We start from the raw sequence: 19,040 nt of genomic DNA, 5'->3' as shown, positions 1-19,040 counted from the left end.
CCTGAATGCCACACTTGAGTTCTAGAGAGGGAGAAACTGAGATGTTCGTCTGAAGGTCCCTTGGGCACAATCCACTTGTTATTGGACGTGGTCACTGTGACACAGTGTGCCCTGCCCAGATCCAGCTCTAAGGAGCTGGGATATCTGCTGGTATCTAGGGACATCCAGAAATGACAGACCCAGGCATCACCCACATTCTTCCATGGGCTTAAGTAATGCCAGAGCATAGATGGGACCCAACGCATTATAAAAGTGCCAGTATTCACAGGACTGGCTGTTCCCAGCTTTACTGAATCCCTTTAACAGACAGCATCAACGGGGGCACTGGGGAGAGAGGGAAGAGCCAGCCTCTGGAAAAAGAGAGGTAGAAAGAGTTTGCAGAGTCAAGCCAGTCCTAGGTTTGAATTCACCATTTACTGGGTAATCTCAAGATAATCCGTTCACTTCTCCAAGCCTCACCTTCCTCGTTTGTGAAGTGAAGGTGACGGTAGTACAATTTCCCAGTGCTGTAACACAGATCCAACAGCATGTCTGTAATGTACCTGACACACAGGAGGCTCGACATTGGCTGATGAAGAACAGCTCAGCACAAAGATCTGTTCTCTGGGTGACCTGACGTAAGAAGGTCTTGACAGGCACAGCTTCAAGCATATTTTTTTCCATTTGGAATTCTTCTGCCTGATTTGCATGGGCAGTTAAGAGAATGGAGACATTAAAAGGTTTTTTTTGTAATATCTTGTCTGATGACTTCCTTTCTGGGGTGATGCCTAACGCATATCAGATGGCTGCTTTTGCCTAATTTCAGCCATTAGATTACAGAGGGATGAGGTAGTTCATCCTCAGGGAGAAAAAAGAAATCAATGTGAGTAAGCATGATTAGTAACAGCTTCCATGAGTAATGCAGCGGGAGGACTAGAACTTGACCAAGGCAGCGAACTGTGGAGCTGTGATCCCGCGGACAGCCTTCCCTGCCTCCGGGCTCAGCACTGCAGCTGCCTCCACATCCACACAGGCCATGGTCTGCCACCTGGAAGTGGGTGTTTTCTCATCACTTAATATCCACCCATCACTATAAGACAGTTCTTCTGAGGGAGAAATGGGCACTCCTGATAGTATCGGAGCGTTCTTTTGTCATTAGAGGGGACATTTGTGACCATTTGCCTAAACGTTGGTGATGTCAGAGCATATGTGCCTACCGCATGGTCAGCATTGGACTGGGCTTAAGGGACATGGAGGTGGGGAAGTCACCTCAAAGGGCTCACAGTCCGTGGGAGACAAGTGCAGGCACACATGCTAGCGTACTGGGTGTGCAAGTGCAGGCCCCTTGTGACTTCAGGTGTATGGGGCCAAGGGAGGGTGTGGCCAGGTCTGTCTGAAGAAAAATGGAAGGGCTCTGATGGGGTGTTGCAGTCTCTGAGTTGACTTTTAGCCTCGTGTGATTGGGGAGGGGTTAGGAAAGGCCCTTTAGGCTGAGAAAGCAATGCAGTGGGTCAGATGGAACTCCCAGACATAAAGACAGAAATTCAGCTCCAACTGGATTTTTCAAGGAAAGAAAACATAGGGAGTGATAAAACTGAAAAGTCCAGAGGATTATTCTTGATCAATGCGGCTAGATCCAGGCATTCCAATAATGTCTCCAGGAATCTGTTTCCGTCTCTTGACTTTGTTCTCTGCTTTGGCTTCCTCCTCGCGCAGACATCCCCATCTGATAAAAGAAGCCCCTCCAGGCTTATATGCTGCTGGCTTTGTAAACCAGGTAAAAGAGTGTTGCTACAACCCCCCTCCCCGCCAGCCCCATGGCTCCGGCAGAATCTCGGGATTGACTCTGACTGGTCTGACCAGGGTCACGTGGCCCTGCCTGAATTAGACATCTTGGCCAGAGGAATGGGGGTACTCTCATTGGCCATCCTGAAGCCAATTCCTTCCAAATTCATAGGCTGAAAATAGGGATCCCCAAAACAAAGAAAGAATTGCTATTATTAGAAGAAATGCCAGGCAAACAACAACAAAAAGTCACATAGGTACATGAAAGAGGCGAAGGCAGGGTGGAAGGAAATAGGCTTGAGAAAGAGGAATCCTACATGTGTTCCAGACATGGAGGCTGAATGGTTAGTGCTCACCTCATTTTCTCTCCCATCCATTAAGGTCTTTGTGGTACAGTTACCAGCAGAGCTAGTCTCTCACAGCACTTCATACTCAGTCCCGCCTATGGTTCCTGGGCATTGCAGAGCATGTAAATAAAGGGGTGCTCTGGGTAATTGCCATTTTTATAAAAAGCCCAGGTGGAAAACGTGCTTAACATCCTGCAGTAAGGCTGCACCAGCCAACCTTTAGGGCTTCCACTCGGTATGCATGAGAGTTGGCATGCGATGTGCTGGGCACTTTGCATGACCTGCCTGGGCAGCAGAGGGGAGGGAGATGAAGGACACCGGCTCTGCCAGACCACCCACATACACATCCTATCTCCATGATGCGAGTCTGTCCTGGGGCAAGTTCTACAATGTCTTTTCCATACCTCAGTTTCACCCTCTGTGCAACAGGAATAATAATAGTAACTACCTCATGGGGTTATTATGAAGACTGAGATAATATGTGTAAAGCACTTAGATTAGTGCCTGGCACATAGTATGCATTATACATGTGTTAGCTACAGTATGTTCCTTACTTTACTGTTATCATTCAACTTTGCAGGAGTCCTGTAAGATATGTCTAATCGTCCTTTCATAGATGGGAAAGTTAAGCCTTCCAGAGTCAAGGCTCCATATTTTCCCACCATTTGGTGCTCTTCTGTAATATCAAGCATCCATCCATCCATCCATCCATCCATTCACTCATTCATTCAGTAAACACAAGGTCTACTTCATGTCAGCAACAGGCCAGTTGCTAGGGCTCCACTGACTGAATTCTCTGGGTCCTATCAGAGATATCTGATTCTGATCATCAGCTTTATAGGTGTTTGATTTAAAAAAATGGGAAAACAATGAATGATTCATTAATGAATATAGATTGTGTGAGAAACAGCATATTCTAAAATCTAGGGTCATTGAGGGGGTTATTAATAGGATTCTAGGAGTGAAAAGTTTGACAACAATTAACAAGTATTTGCTGAGCAAATGAATTGGGCTCAACGCTCTCCATTTTGTCTACTTCCACAGGAAGGAAATGAGATTCAGAGAAGTGGGGGTGCCTGGACCATGTGCCAACGAGATCGTGGCAGGGCTAGAACTACTCAGGCCTGCCAAACGCCCTGCCACCGTAAGATAATGGGCATGGCACGAATCAAACTCACCTGGGTGCCTGGGTGGGCACCTTCCCTCCCCGACATCACTCAGGAGAATTTGATTTTCACTTTGATTTCATCAAGATAGTCCAGAAATCCAGTTAGTCACAATAACTAACACAGAGCCAGCCCATTGCAAATGTCCACCAGATGTTGGCTGGAAGTGGCAATTCAATCCCTCTAAGTATCTTGAAGTATTACCCTGACTTCTCAGTTGCCCCCAAGACATCCCAAAACATGAGAGGTCCAAAGGAGAAAGAAAGGGAAACTAAGTGGACTTGGGATTCTGATGTCTGCTGTGTGTGAAATTTGGTGGGTGCTGTGGAAGGAGGGGGCACGGCAGAATAGTAGAGTTAACAGGCCTGGGTTTGAACCCTGGCTCTGCCGCTGTGATCTTGGGCCCCCACGAGCCCCCCACCTCTTACTAGTTGTCTTATTCTGGACAAGTGTTCTAACTTCTCAGATCCTCGGTTATCTCAGAGCTGGGAAGGGGTTACTAATAAATACTTTTTAAATGGCTGCTTTTAGGATAAAATAGGATCATGCATGAAAAGAACTAGCACAGTCCCCGGCACGTAATGATCTCAGTAAACAATGGACATTAGGATTGTAGGCCTAGCCAATAAACATCTATATTAGGCATACAGTAAAGTAGTACATGTTCTAGGCATTGAGAATACAAGGCCCACTGTCTAGTAGGAAATGCACTATTCTCTCATTCAGTTTTCACTCTATGAGTAGGTATAATTATCTCTGTTTTATAGATGTTCTCCGAGAGGTTAAGTAACTTGTTTAGGTCACACAGCTAGTGAGTGGCAGAGCCAGGATTCAAACCCACGTCAGCTGGACTCAGAAGTACTCTTCCTCTCCAGGACACTAAAACAGTTTGGCCTTTCTGTTTTATGTTTTCAAGGAAACAAATGAAGCAGCCAGGCAGAAGTTTACATCTTCCATTTCCTTATTTTAAAAAAAGACAAAGAAAATGTAGTATGACATTAGGGCATGAATGGAATTCCTGGGAATGTGCCTCCAAACCCAGAATTGCTTCAGATTCATCAAGATGCCAGGCCTGGAGACCTACACCCCTAAGCAGTGTCCTTGAGCCTCTGCATTGCATCCTCTATCGTCAAGAGATATGTTCCTTAGGAGGCCCTGGGCTGTATAAATTAGGCAGACCAGTGATCGCCTTGGTTATGAATATAACTATTGGATTAAGGTTCTATGCTGGGTGCATTATTTGTTTTTGCAAACCTGAGCTGGGCTGATTGGATTTCTCTTTCTTTTTTAACGTAAGTAGATTCTGAAATTGGAAAAATAAAATATTCCACAGCTGAGAGAGAAGAATTAGCTTGGGGAACGAGCCCAGGTGGTGCCCACAGACTGTACATTTTTTGCATTGAAATAAACTTAGCACCATCCACGCCCTTGCTGTGGGAACTTGCTCTCTAAGCTGGTACGTGAGGCAAGTGATGGGGCGGGAGCGGGGGTCCGTCATCTCGGGAGGGCATTGACAAGGAGCATAGCACTTGAGAAGGTATTCTCAGGTATGCATGATAGGAATAATACCATTTGCGGAGCACCTGCTGTGCTGGGTGGATGGCAGGGTGAAGTGGGGAAAGTATGCCATAGTCACCAAGGTCATGGGGGTTGAAGTTAGACTTGAACTCCAGCCTTGGCGTTGAGGAGCCATGGAGCACAAGCAAATTCTGTGAGCTTCAGTTTCCTCATCTGTAAAATAGAGGTAGTAATAGCTAGCATATAGTAACTACCTGCTATATGCCGAGTGTGCCTTAGCACGCCACATCAATCCCCCCAGCCACCCCATCAGAGTTTCCTGCATATCTGAAGTCAGGAAAATGGGGCACAAGAAGAGACAGGTATCTTGTGCAAGGCCACACAGTTAGGAAGTGGCAGAGCCAGGATTCAAACCCACGCTGTCTGGCTCTAGAGCCCGCATGCCAAACACACTGCATTGGGTTCCTCTTACACCTCAGAAGAGGCTTGGGAAGAGAAAATGGGGAAAGTGTGTTAAATAGGCTTAGCTTAGTATCTAGTAGCCCCATAGGCCTTCAATACTTTGAGGCCATCATTAATACTGTTATTTTTTAAATTATTTTTGAAAAAAAAATTTATAACTTTTTAAATGTTTATTCATTTTTGAGAGAGAGCACAAGCATGAGTGGGGGAGGGGCAGATAGAGAAGGAGACACAGAATCTAAAGCAGGTTCCAGACTCTGAGCTGTCACGACAGAGCCCAACGTGGGGCTTGAATTCATGATCTGCCAAGATCATGACCTGAGCTGAAGTCAGACGTCCAACTGAGCCACCCAGGCACGCTTTGTACTATTCTTACATTTCGGTGGTCTGAACATTGGGCTGGACACTCTGCAGAGGACTTCAGAAGGGCAAATTCCTTTTATCTGTCTCTCTTATGTCTCGGGTTATAGACATTGATGGATGCAATACCTGCCTAAGATCTCCTGAGCTTGTATCAAAAGGAAAGTCCACATGTGAACATGTCATAAATGATGAAAAGCATCTCTGTGGTCTGTGTAATTAGTTGATGACTTTCTGCCTCTTCCTCTAGGTGGGGCCTTTTATGGCCTGAGGGAAAAGGTAAAGATCGCTTGGGCAGGGCCACCATGTTCCTGAGACTTGCTGGGGTTGGCAGGTTCTCTTTGGTTGAGGTACAAGGCATTGCATGTAGTTTCTAGAGGCTGCAGAGGGTACTGGGCTTGGAGTCCCTGGTTAGGGGCAGGCCCCCTGGGCAAGCCACAAAACCTTGAAGAGCCTCAGTTTCCTCATGAATGAAAGGATAGTAACCCCTCCCTCTTGAGGTTGTTGCTATGGTGTTATCAAACATTAAAACATTTTGTGGTCCCCAAAGCACCTTGTCCATACAGCTATTGATATGACTGTTGTCTAGTCATAACAAAAATACATTAGATGGGAGCACTGAGTGTTATGTGGAAACTAATTTGACAATAAACTATTAAAAAATAAATAAATAAAAAAAATAAAATGCATAGATTTGAATTCTAAAAAAAAAAATAAAGTCACTTAATGATATATATATAAAGCAAAAAAAAAAATACATTAGATGGGTGTGCGGTTAGTATGTATCTGACGATACATACAGTTTAATCCAGAATTTATTTTTTCTTGTTCTTCTGCCTCTAGGGGGCATCAAGAGCAGAAAGAGCAGAGGTCTGTGCTGGGATCCTGGCTTTTATCCTTTCCCTAGAGGGCAGGTTTCTTGTTTTGTTTGTTGTTCTCTTTTGGAGTTAAGATGTCACATTTAATAAAGTTGCCCCAAATGCTAGGGCCCAACATACCCCATTGTTAAAAAAATTTGAGGGGCGTCTGGGTGGCTCAGTCGGTTAAGTGTCCGACTTTGGCTCAGGTCATGATCTCACGGTTCGTGGGTTCAAGCCCCAGGTGCTGACAGCTCAGAGCCTGGAGCCTGCTTTGGATTCTGTGTCTCCCTTTCTCTCTGACCTTCCCCTGTTCACACTGTTTCTCTCTCTCTCAAAAATAAATAAAACATTAAAATTTCTTTTTTAAAAAAACAAAAACAAAAGAGATGTGTAGTGTAGCCAGTGTGTACGTGCAGGTGGGAGGAGGGGGTGGGATTTGAACCCGAAGCAGCTTGAGCTTGAGCCATGGCACTTGACCATGCCATAATGCTCTGTGGGTTCTAGCAGCCTCTTGCTTCCATCTAGTGTGTCTGTATTTCTTACAAGAGAAGATAGTTTCTTCAAAATTACTGATGGATGTAAAATGCAGGGAGGCACATGAACGGGGTTAATGAGAATTCACCTGTGCAGGTGGTGGTATTCTGCCTCCTGCAGGCCCATGCAGTGGGGCCGGGGGGAGGGGCCAGAATTAAGAAAACCACCTGATAAACTGCCCCAACCTTCAGTGCTGACATCAGTTTCAACAGAGCGGGCCATTCCTTGCGGGAGCCTTGAGATCCATTGTCGTGATTTCCTTTTCGTGGCATCCTCAACTGTTGATTAAAATATGAAGAGTTTGTATCCACGTCGGTGACATACCCACCTCCGTCTTTCCTGTGCAGTTTGGAGAACATCAGGTCAAGTTTAAAGAGAGAGATCAGAGTGCCCAAATTACACCAGGCCCTTGAGAGTCAGTGGCAGCACTGAGGTGACAGATCCTGCCGTGTGCCCTGGGGAGAGGAGTCATCTGCTCCTAGCCTCACAGCCCCTGACGTGTAAGACCCCTGCCAGAGCTTAGAGTATTGTAGGACAGACGGACGTGCCAACAAAACATGGTAACTCAGAGTGAGCTGAGGGCGACAAGAGCCCAGAAGAGGTGCCTTGAGCCCAAACTGGGGATGAAGGTGGTGGTCAGAGAAGGCTTCCTGGAGAAAGCAACTCCGAATCTGAGTTAACCAGGTGAAGGAACAAAGCAAGTCATCCATGCCTAAGAAAACAGCATGTGCAGAGCCGTGGACGTGACATAAGCAGGGAACGGTTTCATGATTGGTTTATAATTAGCCCATTAACCTTAGCACCTTTCTAAAGAGGGGAGTGGAAAGCTGTGGGCACTGCCCGAGAACGGCGGGTTCAGGCCCGATGGTGAGGGGTCTCATCCTGTGGGCAGTGGGGAGCCACTGAAGCCTTATCGTGAAGGAGTGACGAGATTGTTTTCTTTTAGGAAGCTCACTCCTGCTGACAGATGGCAAATGCATTGAAGGAGCAGAGCCCGTGGGGTGGGACACCGGTGATGGCCCCGGCCCGGCCTCGATGTCCACTTACGAGACCCAAGTTGGGGTAGTGACAGTGGGAGCGGTGAGGACCTGGTAAAAGAGGGAGGAGGCAGTGGTGATCCCCCGAGGTCTGGCTTGGTGGATGGGGTGGGCAGTTCTGGCAGCAGCTGGTGGTGCTGAGATCCGGAGCTTTGAATTGGGGGCTGAGGAGCAAGGAGGCATTAGGTGTAGCTCTGTGTGTATTTCGTTTGAGCCGCAGAGGCTCAAAGTTCAGGGAAGAAGCTGAGGCTCTTTAAGCTCCCTCTTTGGGGAGACAGCCCATTGCAGAGCGTGGTGGCAAGAAGAGTTCCCTTAAGTTGACTGCTGGTGGCTCCAAGTAACTTCTGGCCTTTGTCCTGATTCTTCCTCCTGAGGCCCGTGGAGTACGTTTGCTCCTTCGTCCACCCTTTAGCTGTTTGGAGGCAGTAGTAGTGTTCTACACGTCATCTTCTTTCCAGGAAGTCCCCTGAAAGGGACAAGGGAGCCTTCCAGACCGTCAAAGGCTGCAAGGAGTCTCAGGAGGTCATCTCTAAAAGACAGACAAGTTGAGGCCCAGAGAAAGGAAGGGACTTGCTCAAAGTCACAGAGTGAGTTAATGGCAAAGCTGGGAACAGTTCTTTAACCTAGGACTCTCCGTAACACCACATGATTGTGTGTTTAATTTCCTAGCTGTGGATTGTGCGGCTTAAGTGACAAAAGTTGGACAGCTGATCATAAGGCATTGGGTGTGTTTCCCCAGGACTTCTAGACACACGCTATTTCTTTAAGTCCTTTCCCCAACCCATCTCCTTTTTAGGCTAATAGCATCGGTCCGTTGTCTATGCACACAGGAACACAGTTTATAAACCCATCGCCATCCAAAGAAGCCAGGGAAAACATTACCTGCAGAGACTTCTGGGTAGGGTCAGCCTCTGTGATACCGAGATGACCCACAATCCAGGCATCCCTCCTCTGGACCCCTTCCAGCTAATCAGTAGCATGACCATCACCTCCCTCTTCCCTAACCCTTTACCTCTATGATTGCAACCTCCTGCATTTCCATGAGCTTCTCATCTGCTCCAACACACCTCAGACTCCTGTTGAACTGAATTCCGTCCCAGCGTGCATCCACTCGCTCCTGTCTTCCCTATAAACTATGGTTTCTTATTGATTTGGGACTTGACCCAACAGTTTGTGGGTCGGACCATTTTTGAAAAGGGTGAGAAGGTGACATGAGAAAGCCGGAAAAATTCTTGACAACCAGAAAGCTTTCCCAGGACAGATTCTGCCCTGAGGTGGACGCAGCTTTAAGTGGGGGGAAAGCCATCTACCCAGAAAAAATCTCCCTTGTGGCTGCAGGTGGCCTTTTCCAACCAGCCTGTTCCAATTTTATAGGCAGGGACTTTCATCCCTCTCCGTGTGTCTGATATCAAGCACGAGGCCTAGAGAGAGTGACCTTTGCGAAAGGAATGGAAAGCAGGGAGGCAAAAGGAGAGGGCGGGAGGAGAGAAGCACTCTTTTGTTTCTCTTTCTTCCGTCTTTCTGCCTTCTTCATTGCCTAATCACACAGCACAGTCCAATACCCAGCGTGCCGTGCACATTGTTGTAAGTAGCTGTTCATTAACTAAAGCCCCAGGTTCATCTGCCAAGAATAATACAGTCTGGATTTTAGAAAGAGAAGGGACTCCCACCGCCGCCTCCGCCTGTTTGTCAGTTGGGGAAACTGGAGTTCCGACAGGTGAAGTGCCTTGCCCAAGGTCACACAGCAATTGGTGGCTGATAGGAACCAGCACAAGAATGACGTTTGGGCTGGTATAACTTGGGAGACAGTTCTTCCCGGTTCGGTGGTGGCCCAGCCAGGGTGTTCAGACACACACTTAGAAAGATAGGCCCTGACGCTATGGGCTTTGTGCGTCTGTAAGTTACCATGACCCTGGGAATAGAGAGCAATGTTGATGATACCTCTGTCTGACAGACACTGACACGCCCCTCAACTGTCTGGTCGAAGGCAGCAGGGTGCCCCCTCGCCCCGTATTCTAGGAGAACTTTCATTGCTGGATGAGGAATCCCACGTGCATTTTAGTGAAGCCTGGCAATTCTGGTACACTCCTGTGACTACTCTGACGCTTGGCTGCCTAAGTATCCTGAAGGGCTGCCCTCTGACTCCAGGCTCCCAGGGGTACCCCCAGCTCTCGCAGGTAGACTCTAGCCTCTCCCTCTGCTCCCTCTCACCAGATCTCTGCTCTGCATGCGCAGGCCCCTCACACCATCCTTGCTGCCTTAAGGAGCCTGTATCTCTCAGGTCTCTGCTGGTGCCAGCCTCCCTGCCTCCAATGCCCTGCCCCTCTAATTCATACACCTCCACCCTGTCCTCCTTACGTGGCCAGTTCAAGTTCATGTTCTTTCTAGAAGCTTCCCCAGACCACTCTACCACCAAACTGCTATGTCCGTGCCTGAGACGCTGCCCTGCAGTGGATGGGGAGAAGGTGTCACCACCCCCCTCTCCCCGCATCTTCCAGTGCCCTGTTGTGCTGACACTTACCCACGCCTCTGTAGAAGCCATGGGGCAAGGGAGCGCAGGTGATGCAGGCGTGTGTCGGAGGAGGGCAGAGAGTGGTCTCAGAGGGGATGGGAGTGGAGCAGGAAAACCAAGAATAAAGAGGACTACACCGAGCGCTGACTGCAGCACACGCCCCTCAGGACCACTGGGTGGCCTGCCCACCTTTCCTGGCTCCTCCCACCTGATGCCAGCTTGTGCCCCCCATAACCTGAAAACACTCCCTTCCAGACACTGCCGCTGGAAAACCACAGCCGTGCACAGTGAGGGTCGCGCTCCAGTTGCATACTGTCTCCTCATCACCGCATCTCAACACAGAGCACTTTATTTTTTTTAAGTTTATGCATTTATTTTGAGGGGGAGTGGGGGAGAGAGTGCAAGCAGGGGAGGGGCAGGGAGAGGGGGAGAGACAGAGTATCCCAAGCAGGCTCTGCACTGTCAGCGCAGAACCCGACGCAGGGCTTGAACTCACAAACCGTGAGATCACGCCCTGAGCCAGAGTTGGCTCAGTCAGCTTAACCGACTGAGCCACCCAGGGGCCCCTCAGCACGAAGTGCTTTAATAGTCTGAGTGTCCACCCAAAGTTCTGCTCTGACTGGATGGATGAGGAGCAGAAACGGCCCCCTTGTGACCTCAGGGAACCCTTTTCTACCCTCATCAAGAAAACTGGAAGGGAAGCCCTGGGAAAGCTGCTGCCCTCTGTCTCCGCCTCCGCGGACCCTCCCCGCCGTGAGCCCAGCTGGGTTGCAGGCCAAGTCCCATTTCGAATTGCTGCACATTGGCTGTGACATCGGAAGAGCAGCACAGCAGTGAATGTGAACAGAAAGCATCTGTCCAGGGAGGGAATGGACGGGCGGAGAAACGTCCTCAGCCTCTAGCCTCGTACTCAAAACAGCGGTTTCATCTGGGGCTTCACGGTCCGTGTGCATCCTGGGCTCAGGTCATGAGGACACAGGTGACCATTGTCTCTAAGTCTTCCCTAGGACCCTGTGGCTCACAAAGTGCTTTCATATGCATTTGACAAGTGAAGAAACAAAACTGCAGGCTAAATAGTCTGAGATCACACAGCTTGAAGGCGGCAGAGCCGAGCCAGGCCATCAGATCCCGGCTGCCGGCTGCGGTGACGGAGAGCTTTCTGGCCTCTCTAAATCGGTCGTGTAGGCCAAGGTTCATTAGCTGAGCTCTCAGCGCGGCTACATCACCGTCCAGAGTTAGTGGTGCTCAATGGCATTTTAATGGGAGCCAAATAACTCTTCCTATTGGCATTCGCAGGCCGCTGGAGTTTTTGTGTTTTATGGTAATTAAAGACCGTCATCTTTCATATCTGACAATCCCGATGAACGAGCGCCGTTCACGCCAGGTCGTCGTTAACTCCGGAGCGAGGAGACCTTGGGGCTCCCGTGGGCAGGAGTGTGGGCGCCCGGCCCGGCACCCTTTCGCAGGGCCACAGCTGGCCTTAGCTCGCAGGGCCGTTGACACATTCGAGTTCCTCGCCTGAGCCAAAGCCCTGGAAGTCCAGGCCTTTTTCTCATGAGTGTGCTCTTAGGAAAGAAGAATGGCCGGCTTAGCTCGAGCCTCTCTGGCAGGCCGCCTGGACCCTGCTTGTGGTGTGTCCCCGCCTGGCTCAGCCCTCCCCCTGGCCCCCAGACACCTTCCCCAAACACTAGGGATCGCCGCACCCCCTTGCTTAAAGCCCGTTGGGGCGCCCTCTCACCCTCCCAGTGAAGGCTGAGTTCTTTCACGTGGCATCTGTAGGCAACCTCTCCCCGCGCCTGCCTCAGGGTCGCCTCCTTGCCTGCCGCCTCTGTCTTCCCAGCCATCCAGTGAGCGTCGCTGCCTCTCTCTCAGGCCTCTGAACCCCTCACTCATGCCCGCTAGACACAGGTCCCACGTCATTCCTCCTGAAGCCTCCCCCCGGCCCCAGTGGTCTGTCTGGCAGTGGCCTCTGTGCTCCATGGAGCTCTGGGGGGCCTGTGGCGAAGGCTCATGAGACTCCTAGGAGCCACCGCTGGAGGAGGGGCTCACCATGTGACAAGCATCAACTGACATAACATACTTAACATATATAACATAACTTACTTAACATACAAGAGGGCGGTTCACAGCATGGGCCCCGGAGCCAGACTGCCCAGGTTCAAACGGTAGCCCCAGCACCCAGTGGTTTTGTCATCTTTGGCAGGCTGCTTAGCCTTTCTGTGCCTTAGTTTCCTCCTCTACAAAATGGGGAGCAATTACAGCGCCTTCTTTACAGGGGCTTCATAAGGATTAAATAAGTCAAATACAGACCCAGTCACATATTAGTACGAATAAATATCAACTACAGCAATTTCATCATGACTGCCATTTTATGTAGTATCTGGGTGTCTTTTTCACTTAGACTGTGAGCAGCTCCAAGTCAGGGACCGTATCTGTTTCATCTCTGGATCTCAGTGTATTCAGTCCACAGTAGCCCTTCTCCCTTCTCTTCCTCTCCCTTTTATGACTGTTACTATCATATACTCATTTTACAGATGAGGAATTCGAGGCTCAGAGAAGTTACAGGACTTGCCCTAAGCTTGTCAGAGATGGAGACTCTGCTGTCACACGCGTCTTCAGCAAGCCTGCAGACGCCGGCTCTTTGCCGAGCCTGGGGCTCCTCTTCATCTGCAAACTCCTCCAGGCTCCGCACACAACAGAGGGCTCTTTAGTGTTGCTGGCTGACTTGAACCGAAGGGCCCTCTGCCTTGGGTGAGGAGGTACCTGAGCGTGCACCTGAGGCAGGTGCACCTTGATCTGTGCTGACGCGCTTATCTAGTGCAGAAGGGGGCCCTTTGAAGACATAGAGACCCCGCGCGTCTGATTTTCTTTTGAGGGTCAGGCTGCAGCTGCAATGAAGGCGTACCACGTTTCTGTTAGGTATTTTCTTGCTCTTTTTCTCTCAAGGTTTTTTTTTTCGTTTTTTTTTTTTTCTTTTTTGCCTTGGAACCCCTGTTGCAGATGCTGGACGGTGATTATCATGGGGCTGACTCAGCAGCACTTTCCAATTTATTCATTCAGCATGCCTTTATGGTAACTGTGGAATTAATAGTTACCATATTTTTTTCATTACTGTATTCCAGGCACTATGTTAAGCACCTTCTGCACATTATGTCTTTTGCTTTTCATAACAGCCCTATAAGGAGGGTAGTATCTCCAGTTAAGGATAAGAAAACGGAAGCTCCAGAGAAATTAAAGAACTTGATCCAGGTCACACAGCGTACACATGGCAAAGCCAAAACTTGACCCCAAGGCTGTGGGACATCTGAGCATAGTCTCCTATTAGTGACTGCTTGGAAGAGCACTCTGAAGGAGCCTCATGATGTCTCCGTTCAGGGAGACACTCCTGGAGGCTTCCGTGCTCAGGATTTTCATGGTATATAAAATGGAAAAAAAAAAAAAAAGTGTCTGAGGTGTTGGAGGGAACCAGCAACTGCAAATATATCTGAGAACTTGTAGGAAGCAAAAATACTCCCTGGAAAAGCAGGCTTGCAAAACTCAGATAAGCAAGTGGCCTTTACTAACAGAGGTGTGCAGTATAACAGTAAAAATGACTCATATCTGGGCTTGATTTAGAGATATACTTGGAAGCTATATCTGTGAGAAGAGGGTAAATTGGAATTTACAGCACAGCTTTGCAAATGTACCAATGCTTTCTCCCAGGTAGCAGCAGAGAAGCCATTGCCTGTGCGAGCAAGAAGTCCACCTAGCTAATGTGCTGTTCTCTCCCCCTCATTCTGTAAATACTGACTAGGGATATGGAGATGAGTGGCACAGTGGCCCTTCCCTCTGGGAGCAGCAGAAGCCCACGTACTTGGTATTGCTTTTCACCCTCCAGAAAGTGGTGACATAGGAATGTGTGCACCCTTTCACAGACCAGGGACCAGGGAGGTCAAGTGAGTTATTGGACTGGTCACCCAGCCAGTTTGTAGAAACCAGCAGGGAGTCAGGCCTCTCTTGGGCCATCTCTGTCTCATCCGCCATTGCATTCCCAACACCCAGTGCACAGGACCTGGCACAGAACAGGCACCCAGGAAATGCTGAATGAATGACTGCTTCTAAGTTGCTCTCTCAAGATAAGAGTATATATTAGAGAGGGGGCAGGCGAGAAAAAAAGGACCCTCTATGCCTGTCCCCTCTATCCTCCCTCCTGGCCATAGGAGCAGAAAGGGGACTCTATTTAGACGAGAGAAGACAGTGGCTCCTTAGGAAGGTCATGTCTCTTGTCGGGGGTTGTGAGTGATCTTCCACTGAGTCCCAAAGCACAGATCTCCCTTCGGAACCTGGGAAACCTCAAAGTCCCCTTTCCTAGCAGTCTCAGAAAGGAAGGGATGAGGAAAGGGAAACAAAAAGCCCAGCTGAAGCATCTGGAGCCCTGGCTCCAGGAAGTCAGTAAAGGACCACATAGGCCCGCGGTCTAGACGGCCTAGGTGATCAGCTATTATTTTTCGCACGCAAATGGCCTCCACACTAGGTTTATACTCTCAGATAGACTGTCCGAGCCGCTCATAAGAGCCATTTAGTCACTAATCCTATACTGAGCACCTGGTCAGTTGTAGGGCCCGTGATCACCAGCACAGAGCGGATAGGGACTTTTGTACCTACCAGGAGAGGCAAGAAGGGGACATAAGTATCCCAGTCGTAAGGGAGAAGGAAAAGGTGTGTGGTCCAGGTTACCTGCTCTTAGCATTCAATCGAGGAAAAAAGAACTTTGGGGAGGGTAGATCAAGGAAGACTTTATGGAGGAGGTGGAAATTGAGCTGAGCTTCAAAAAAATAGACAGGATTTGAACCAGGATATTCCTGACCCTCATAGGAGAATTTCCTTCTGGAAGTTAGTTTTTTTAGATCTAGGACTAGTGGTCTTATACTTTAAAATCTCATTGAAGACTTTCTGGAGGAGGTGGAAATTGAGCTGAGCATCAAAAAATAGACAGGCTTTGAACCAGGATATTCCTGATCTTCATAGGAGAATTTCCTTCTGGAAGTTAGTTTTTTAGATCTAGGACTAGTGGTCTCATACTTTAAAATCTCATTGTTTCAGGACTCTTGGCAGTGCTTCTAAAGTCTTATCCAGCCAGAGCCTGGCATCCTCACTTAGTCACAAAGCAGATGACTACAGGCATGCAGGCCAGCCTGTTCTGACCCAGACCTCAGACGCTTGCTGTCTAAACTGAGAGGTTTTCTTCTGCCTTCGGCCACGGACTGAGACAATCAAGCTGGTGTCTGTGTTTTATGCAAAGGCATCATGGCTTGGTAGACAGAATTCAGGCTTTGGATTAATAAGGACCCCTTTAGTGGGACTCCTGAGTGGCACAGTTGGTTGACTGTCTGGCTCTTGCTTTCAGCTTGGGTCATGATCCCAGGGTGATGGGATCGAGCCCTGTGTTGGGCTCCACACTGAGCATGGAGCCTGCTTGAGATTCTCTCGTTCTCTCCCTCTGCCCCTCTGCCCCTCTCCCCCAATTGTGTTCTCTATAAAATAAAAATGGGGGGAGGGGCACCTGGGTGGTTCAGTCGATTGAGCGTCCAACTTCGGCTCAGGTCATGATCTCATAGTTCATGAGTTCAAACCCCACATCAGGCTCATTGCTGTCAGTGAGGAGCCCACTTGGGATCTTCTGTCCCCCTCTCTCTCTGCGCCTTGCCTGCTCACGCCCTACCTCTCAAAAATAAATAAATAAATAAATCCTTAAAAAATAACAAAAGTAAAATAAAATAAAACACAATAAAATAAAATAAAATAAAGGACCCCATAGTAGTTTTGCAAACCTCAGCTTCCTTATCTACAAAATGGGAATGATAAAAATACCGCCCTCTGGGGGGATGTTGTGGGCATTAGAAAACTTAAGGCTGTAATAGTACACACAGTTAAGTGCTGGTGGCAGCAACTGTCAATATCCGTTAGGTAAAAATGTCACAAGGAGGTCGACTCCTGGCCAGGGGCCGGGAGCCGGGAGCACGGGCTAGGTCACTCTTCACTGCTGGCCTCCTGAAAAGCATCAGACAGTAGCGGTCCAGTCCCTCTCACCGCTTTGGAGCCCTGGACTGCAGCCAGCTGTCTGAAAGGCCAAGGGGAGGAGGGACACTCAGCCAGCCCAGGAGGATGCTTCTGCTGCTGGCTTCTGTCCCAGGCTCCAAATGTCTCCATTAAAGTGATGCCTGAGGACGGCTGGACAAACCAAATGACCCTGCTATTCTCGCCCTCTCCCTGGTCCAAGGCGGTCTGCTCTCTGCCCGTTTTGCCTCCCATGCTTTTCCCCTCCCATTACGGGACATTCCTGCTGGCACCACATGGCACATCTTCAGAGCATACCATTCACATTCCTGGGGACTGTCCTCGTCGGAAATCAGGTTTCAGCCACTAGACTGCTGCAGCAGACTTCTTGGCTTCTGGGGGAAAGGTGTGGCAGGAGTGAAGGGTAGAGTGAGGCAGATGATGAGAGGCAGGGCTGGATTCTGAAGGGTGGGTGGGTCACGCTCTGAAGGGCTTGCTAGACCCTCTGTGGACTTTATCCTGAAATCTGTTTTTCATCTATAAATCTGGTGATAATAATACTTACTGTTCTGAGTAGTTGAAGGGAGCAAATAAAAGATGTATCTTAATTCCCTTATCTGTAAAGTGGGGATAAATATAGTACTTGCTCTTAGTGGGTCATGAGGATCAGCTGAACTTAAACATGGAACGGGCTCAGAATGGTGCGTGGCACATAGTTAAGTGCTCACTAAGTGTTAATGGTAGTTCTTAATAACCCCCAGGTGGTTTTTAATTCAACTCATTCCCTTTCCTCTAAATCCCCCCCCCACCCCACCCCAGGCTATCACTGACCACTTAGCCTAAAATTTCACCACAGCCCCCACATACCCAGGCCTTCCCTGGCTTGACGTGTTCTCGGATTTATCACCACCTCAGTAAACCATGTTCCTTATCTTGTTTGTTTCACTTTCTATGTACCACTGTATATAATTAGTGTTTCTCAACCTTTAGCATCCGTTGGAATCAACTGGAGAGTTTGTGAAATCAGATTGCCAGGGCCCACCCAAGGGTTCATGATTCAGTAAGTCTGGGCCAGGGCTCCAGAATGTTCTCTTCGAAAATATTCCCCGGTGGTGTTGAAGATACTGGTCCCGCACCACCCTTGACAAACACCGCCCACTAAGTATTAAGTAAATCGTGTGAAGTGGGTGACGTCAGAGGCTACTTGTTTCCTCTTGTGAATGGTCTCTCTCTTTTCGAATTTAAGCTCCACGGGGACAGGGATTTTGTCTGTGTTGTTCCTTGAGGCGTCCCTAGCCCTGAAAACTGTAGGTGCTCACTAAGTCCGGGTCTGGCAGCCAGCTCCCCCCCGCACGGACGTGTCGGGGACCAGGCGGCCGGGCGCCCCGCTGACCACGCGCCTTTGTGCCCTAGATCACCTGGGCGGCCTGCAGAACCACCCGCGCCTCCGGACGCCGCCGCCGCCGCTCTCGCACGCGCACACGCCCAACCAGCACCACGCGGCCTCCATCAACTCCCTGAACCGCGGCAACTTCACTCCAAGGAGCAACCCCAGCCCGGCCCCCACGGACCACTCGCTCTCCGGGGAGCCCCCCGCCGGCGGCGCCCAGGAGCCGGCCCACGCCCCGGACAACTGGCTGCTCAACAGCAACATCCCCCTGGAGACCAGGTGCGGGCGGGGCCGCGAGGGCGGAGGGGGAAGGGCCGTCCCGTGTGCCCCCCACAGCCCGGGGTCAGGGGGTCGAGGCTGGAGGCGGCGCTCTGGCCGCCCTCCTGAAGGGGAGCGGGGCGGCGGGATGGGCGTGGGACCGGGAGAGCCGGTGCCCGCCAAGGCGTCAGCCCCAAGGTCCAGGGCTCGCTGACAAAGGTAGGAGCCCCTCTGTGCCCTCTTTGTCTACACGGTGGGGGTGCTGCTCGCTGGAGGGGCCTGTTGTCAAAGTGGACGAGAGCTGAGTGGGCCCCGGGGGCAGAGAGCAGGTTCTGGTCACTGGTTGGGGCCCACATGTCCTTTTCTTACCGTGATTTGGTCACCCTGTGCCCGGCCTGCGGCCTGCCTGGCCTGGGGTGGGTGCTCAGGGACTGCTCCGTCTCCTTTCTCCTCTGCTCTCCCCGCTCCTCCCCTCCCACAGACTTCTCACCGCACCCCAGACCGCATAATCCCTAACACTGATACACCATCAGCTTGTGGTTACAAGACCTTCCATACTTGAAATGTGATGTGATCCTCACACCTTTACGAAGGCCTTGTTGTGATGAAGGCCTTGTTGTGATTCGTGATCCCCTTCGGGAGTTTTGGAAGCTGAGAATCAGAGGGTCAGTGACTAGCTCAGGTCACACAGACTGTGGAGGTGTGGCCAGGATGTGAGCCCAGGATGCCTGGCTCTGCACAGTGCTGTCTCCCTACAGCAGACCACCTTTTCCTGGTCACCCCTGGCCTGGACCAC

General features: G+C 49.9%; 1 protein-coding gene across 1 annotated transcript in view; it reads left to right on the top strand.

Moving 5' to 3' along the window:
- The window catches only part of TENM4 (teneurin transmembrane protein 4), a 380,776-nt gene that overhangs the window by 137,926 nt on the left and 223,810 nt on the right, over positions 1–19,040 (top strand). Inside the window, exon 3 of the mRNA XM_077767572.1 lies at positions 18,010–18,265. Coding sequence (XP_077623698.1) covers positions 18,010–18,265 — 256 coding nt within the window. The remainder of the gene's footprint in view (positions 1–18,009; positions 18,266–19,040) is intronic.

The sequence above is a fragment of the Crocuta crocuta genome, unplaced genomic scaffold (assembly GCF_008692635.1).
Source record: "Crocuta crocuta isolate KB4526 unplaced genomic scaffold, BGI_CrCroc_1.0 scaffold561, whole genome shotgun sequence".
Taxonomy (NCBI): domain Eukaryota; kingdom Metazoa; phylum Chordata; class Mammalia; order Carnivora; family Hyaenidae; genus Crocuta; species Crocuta crocuta.
This window is presented reverse-complemented; position numbering and strand designations above follow the sequence as displayed.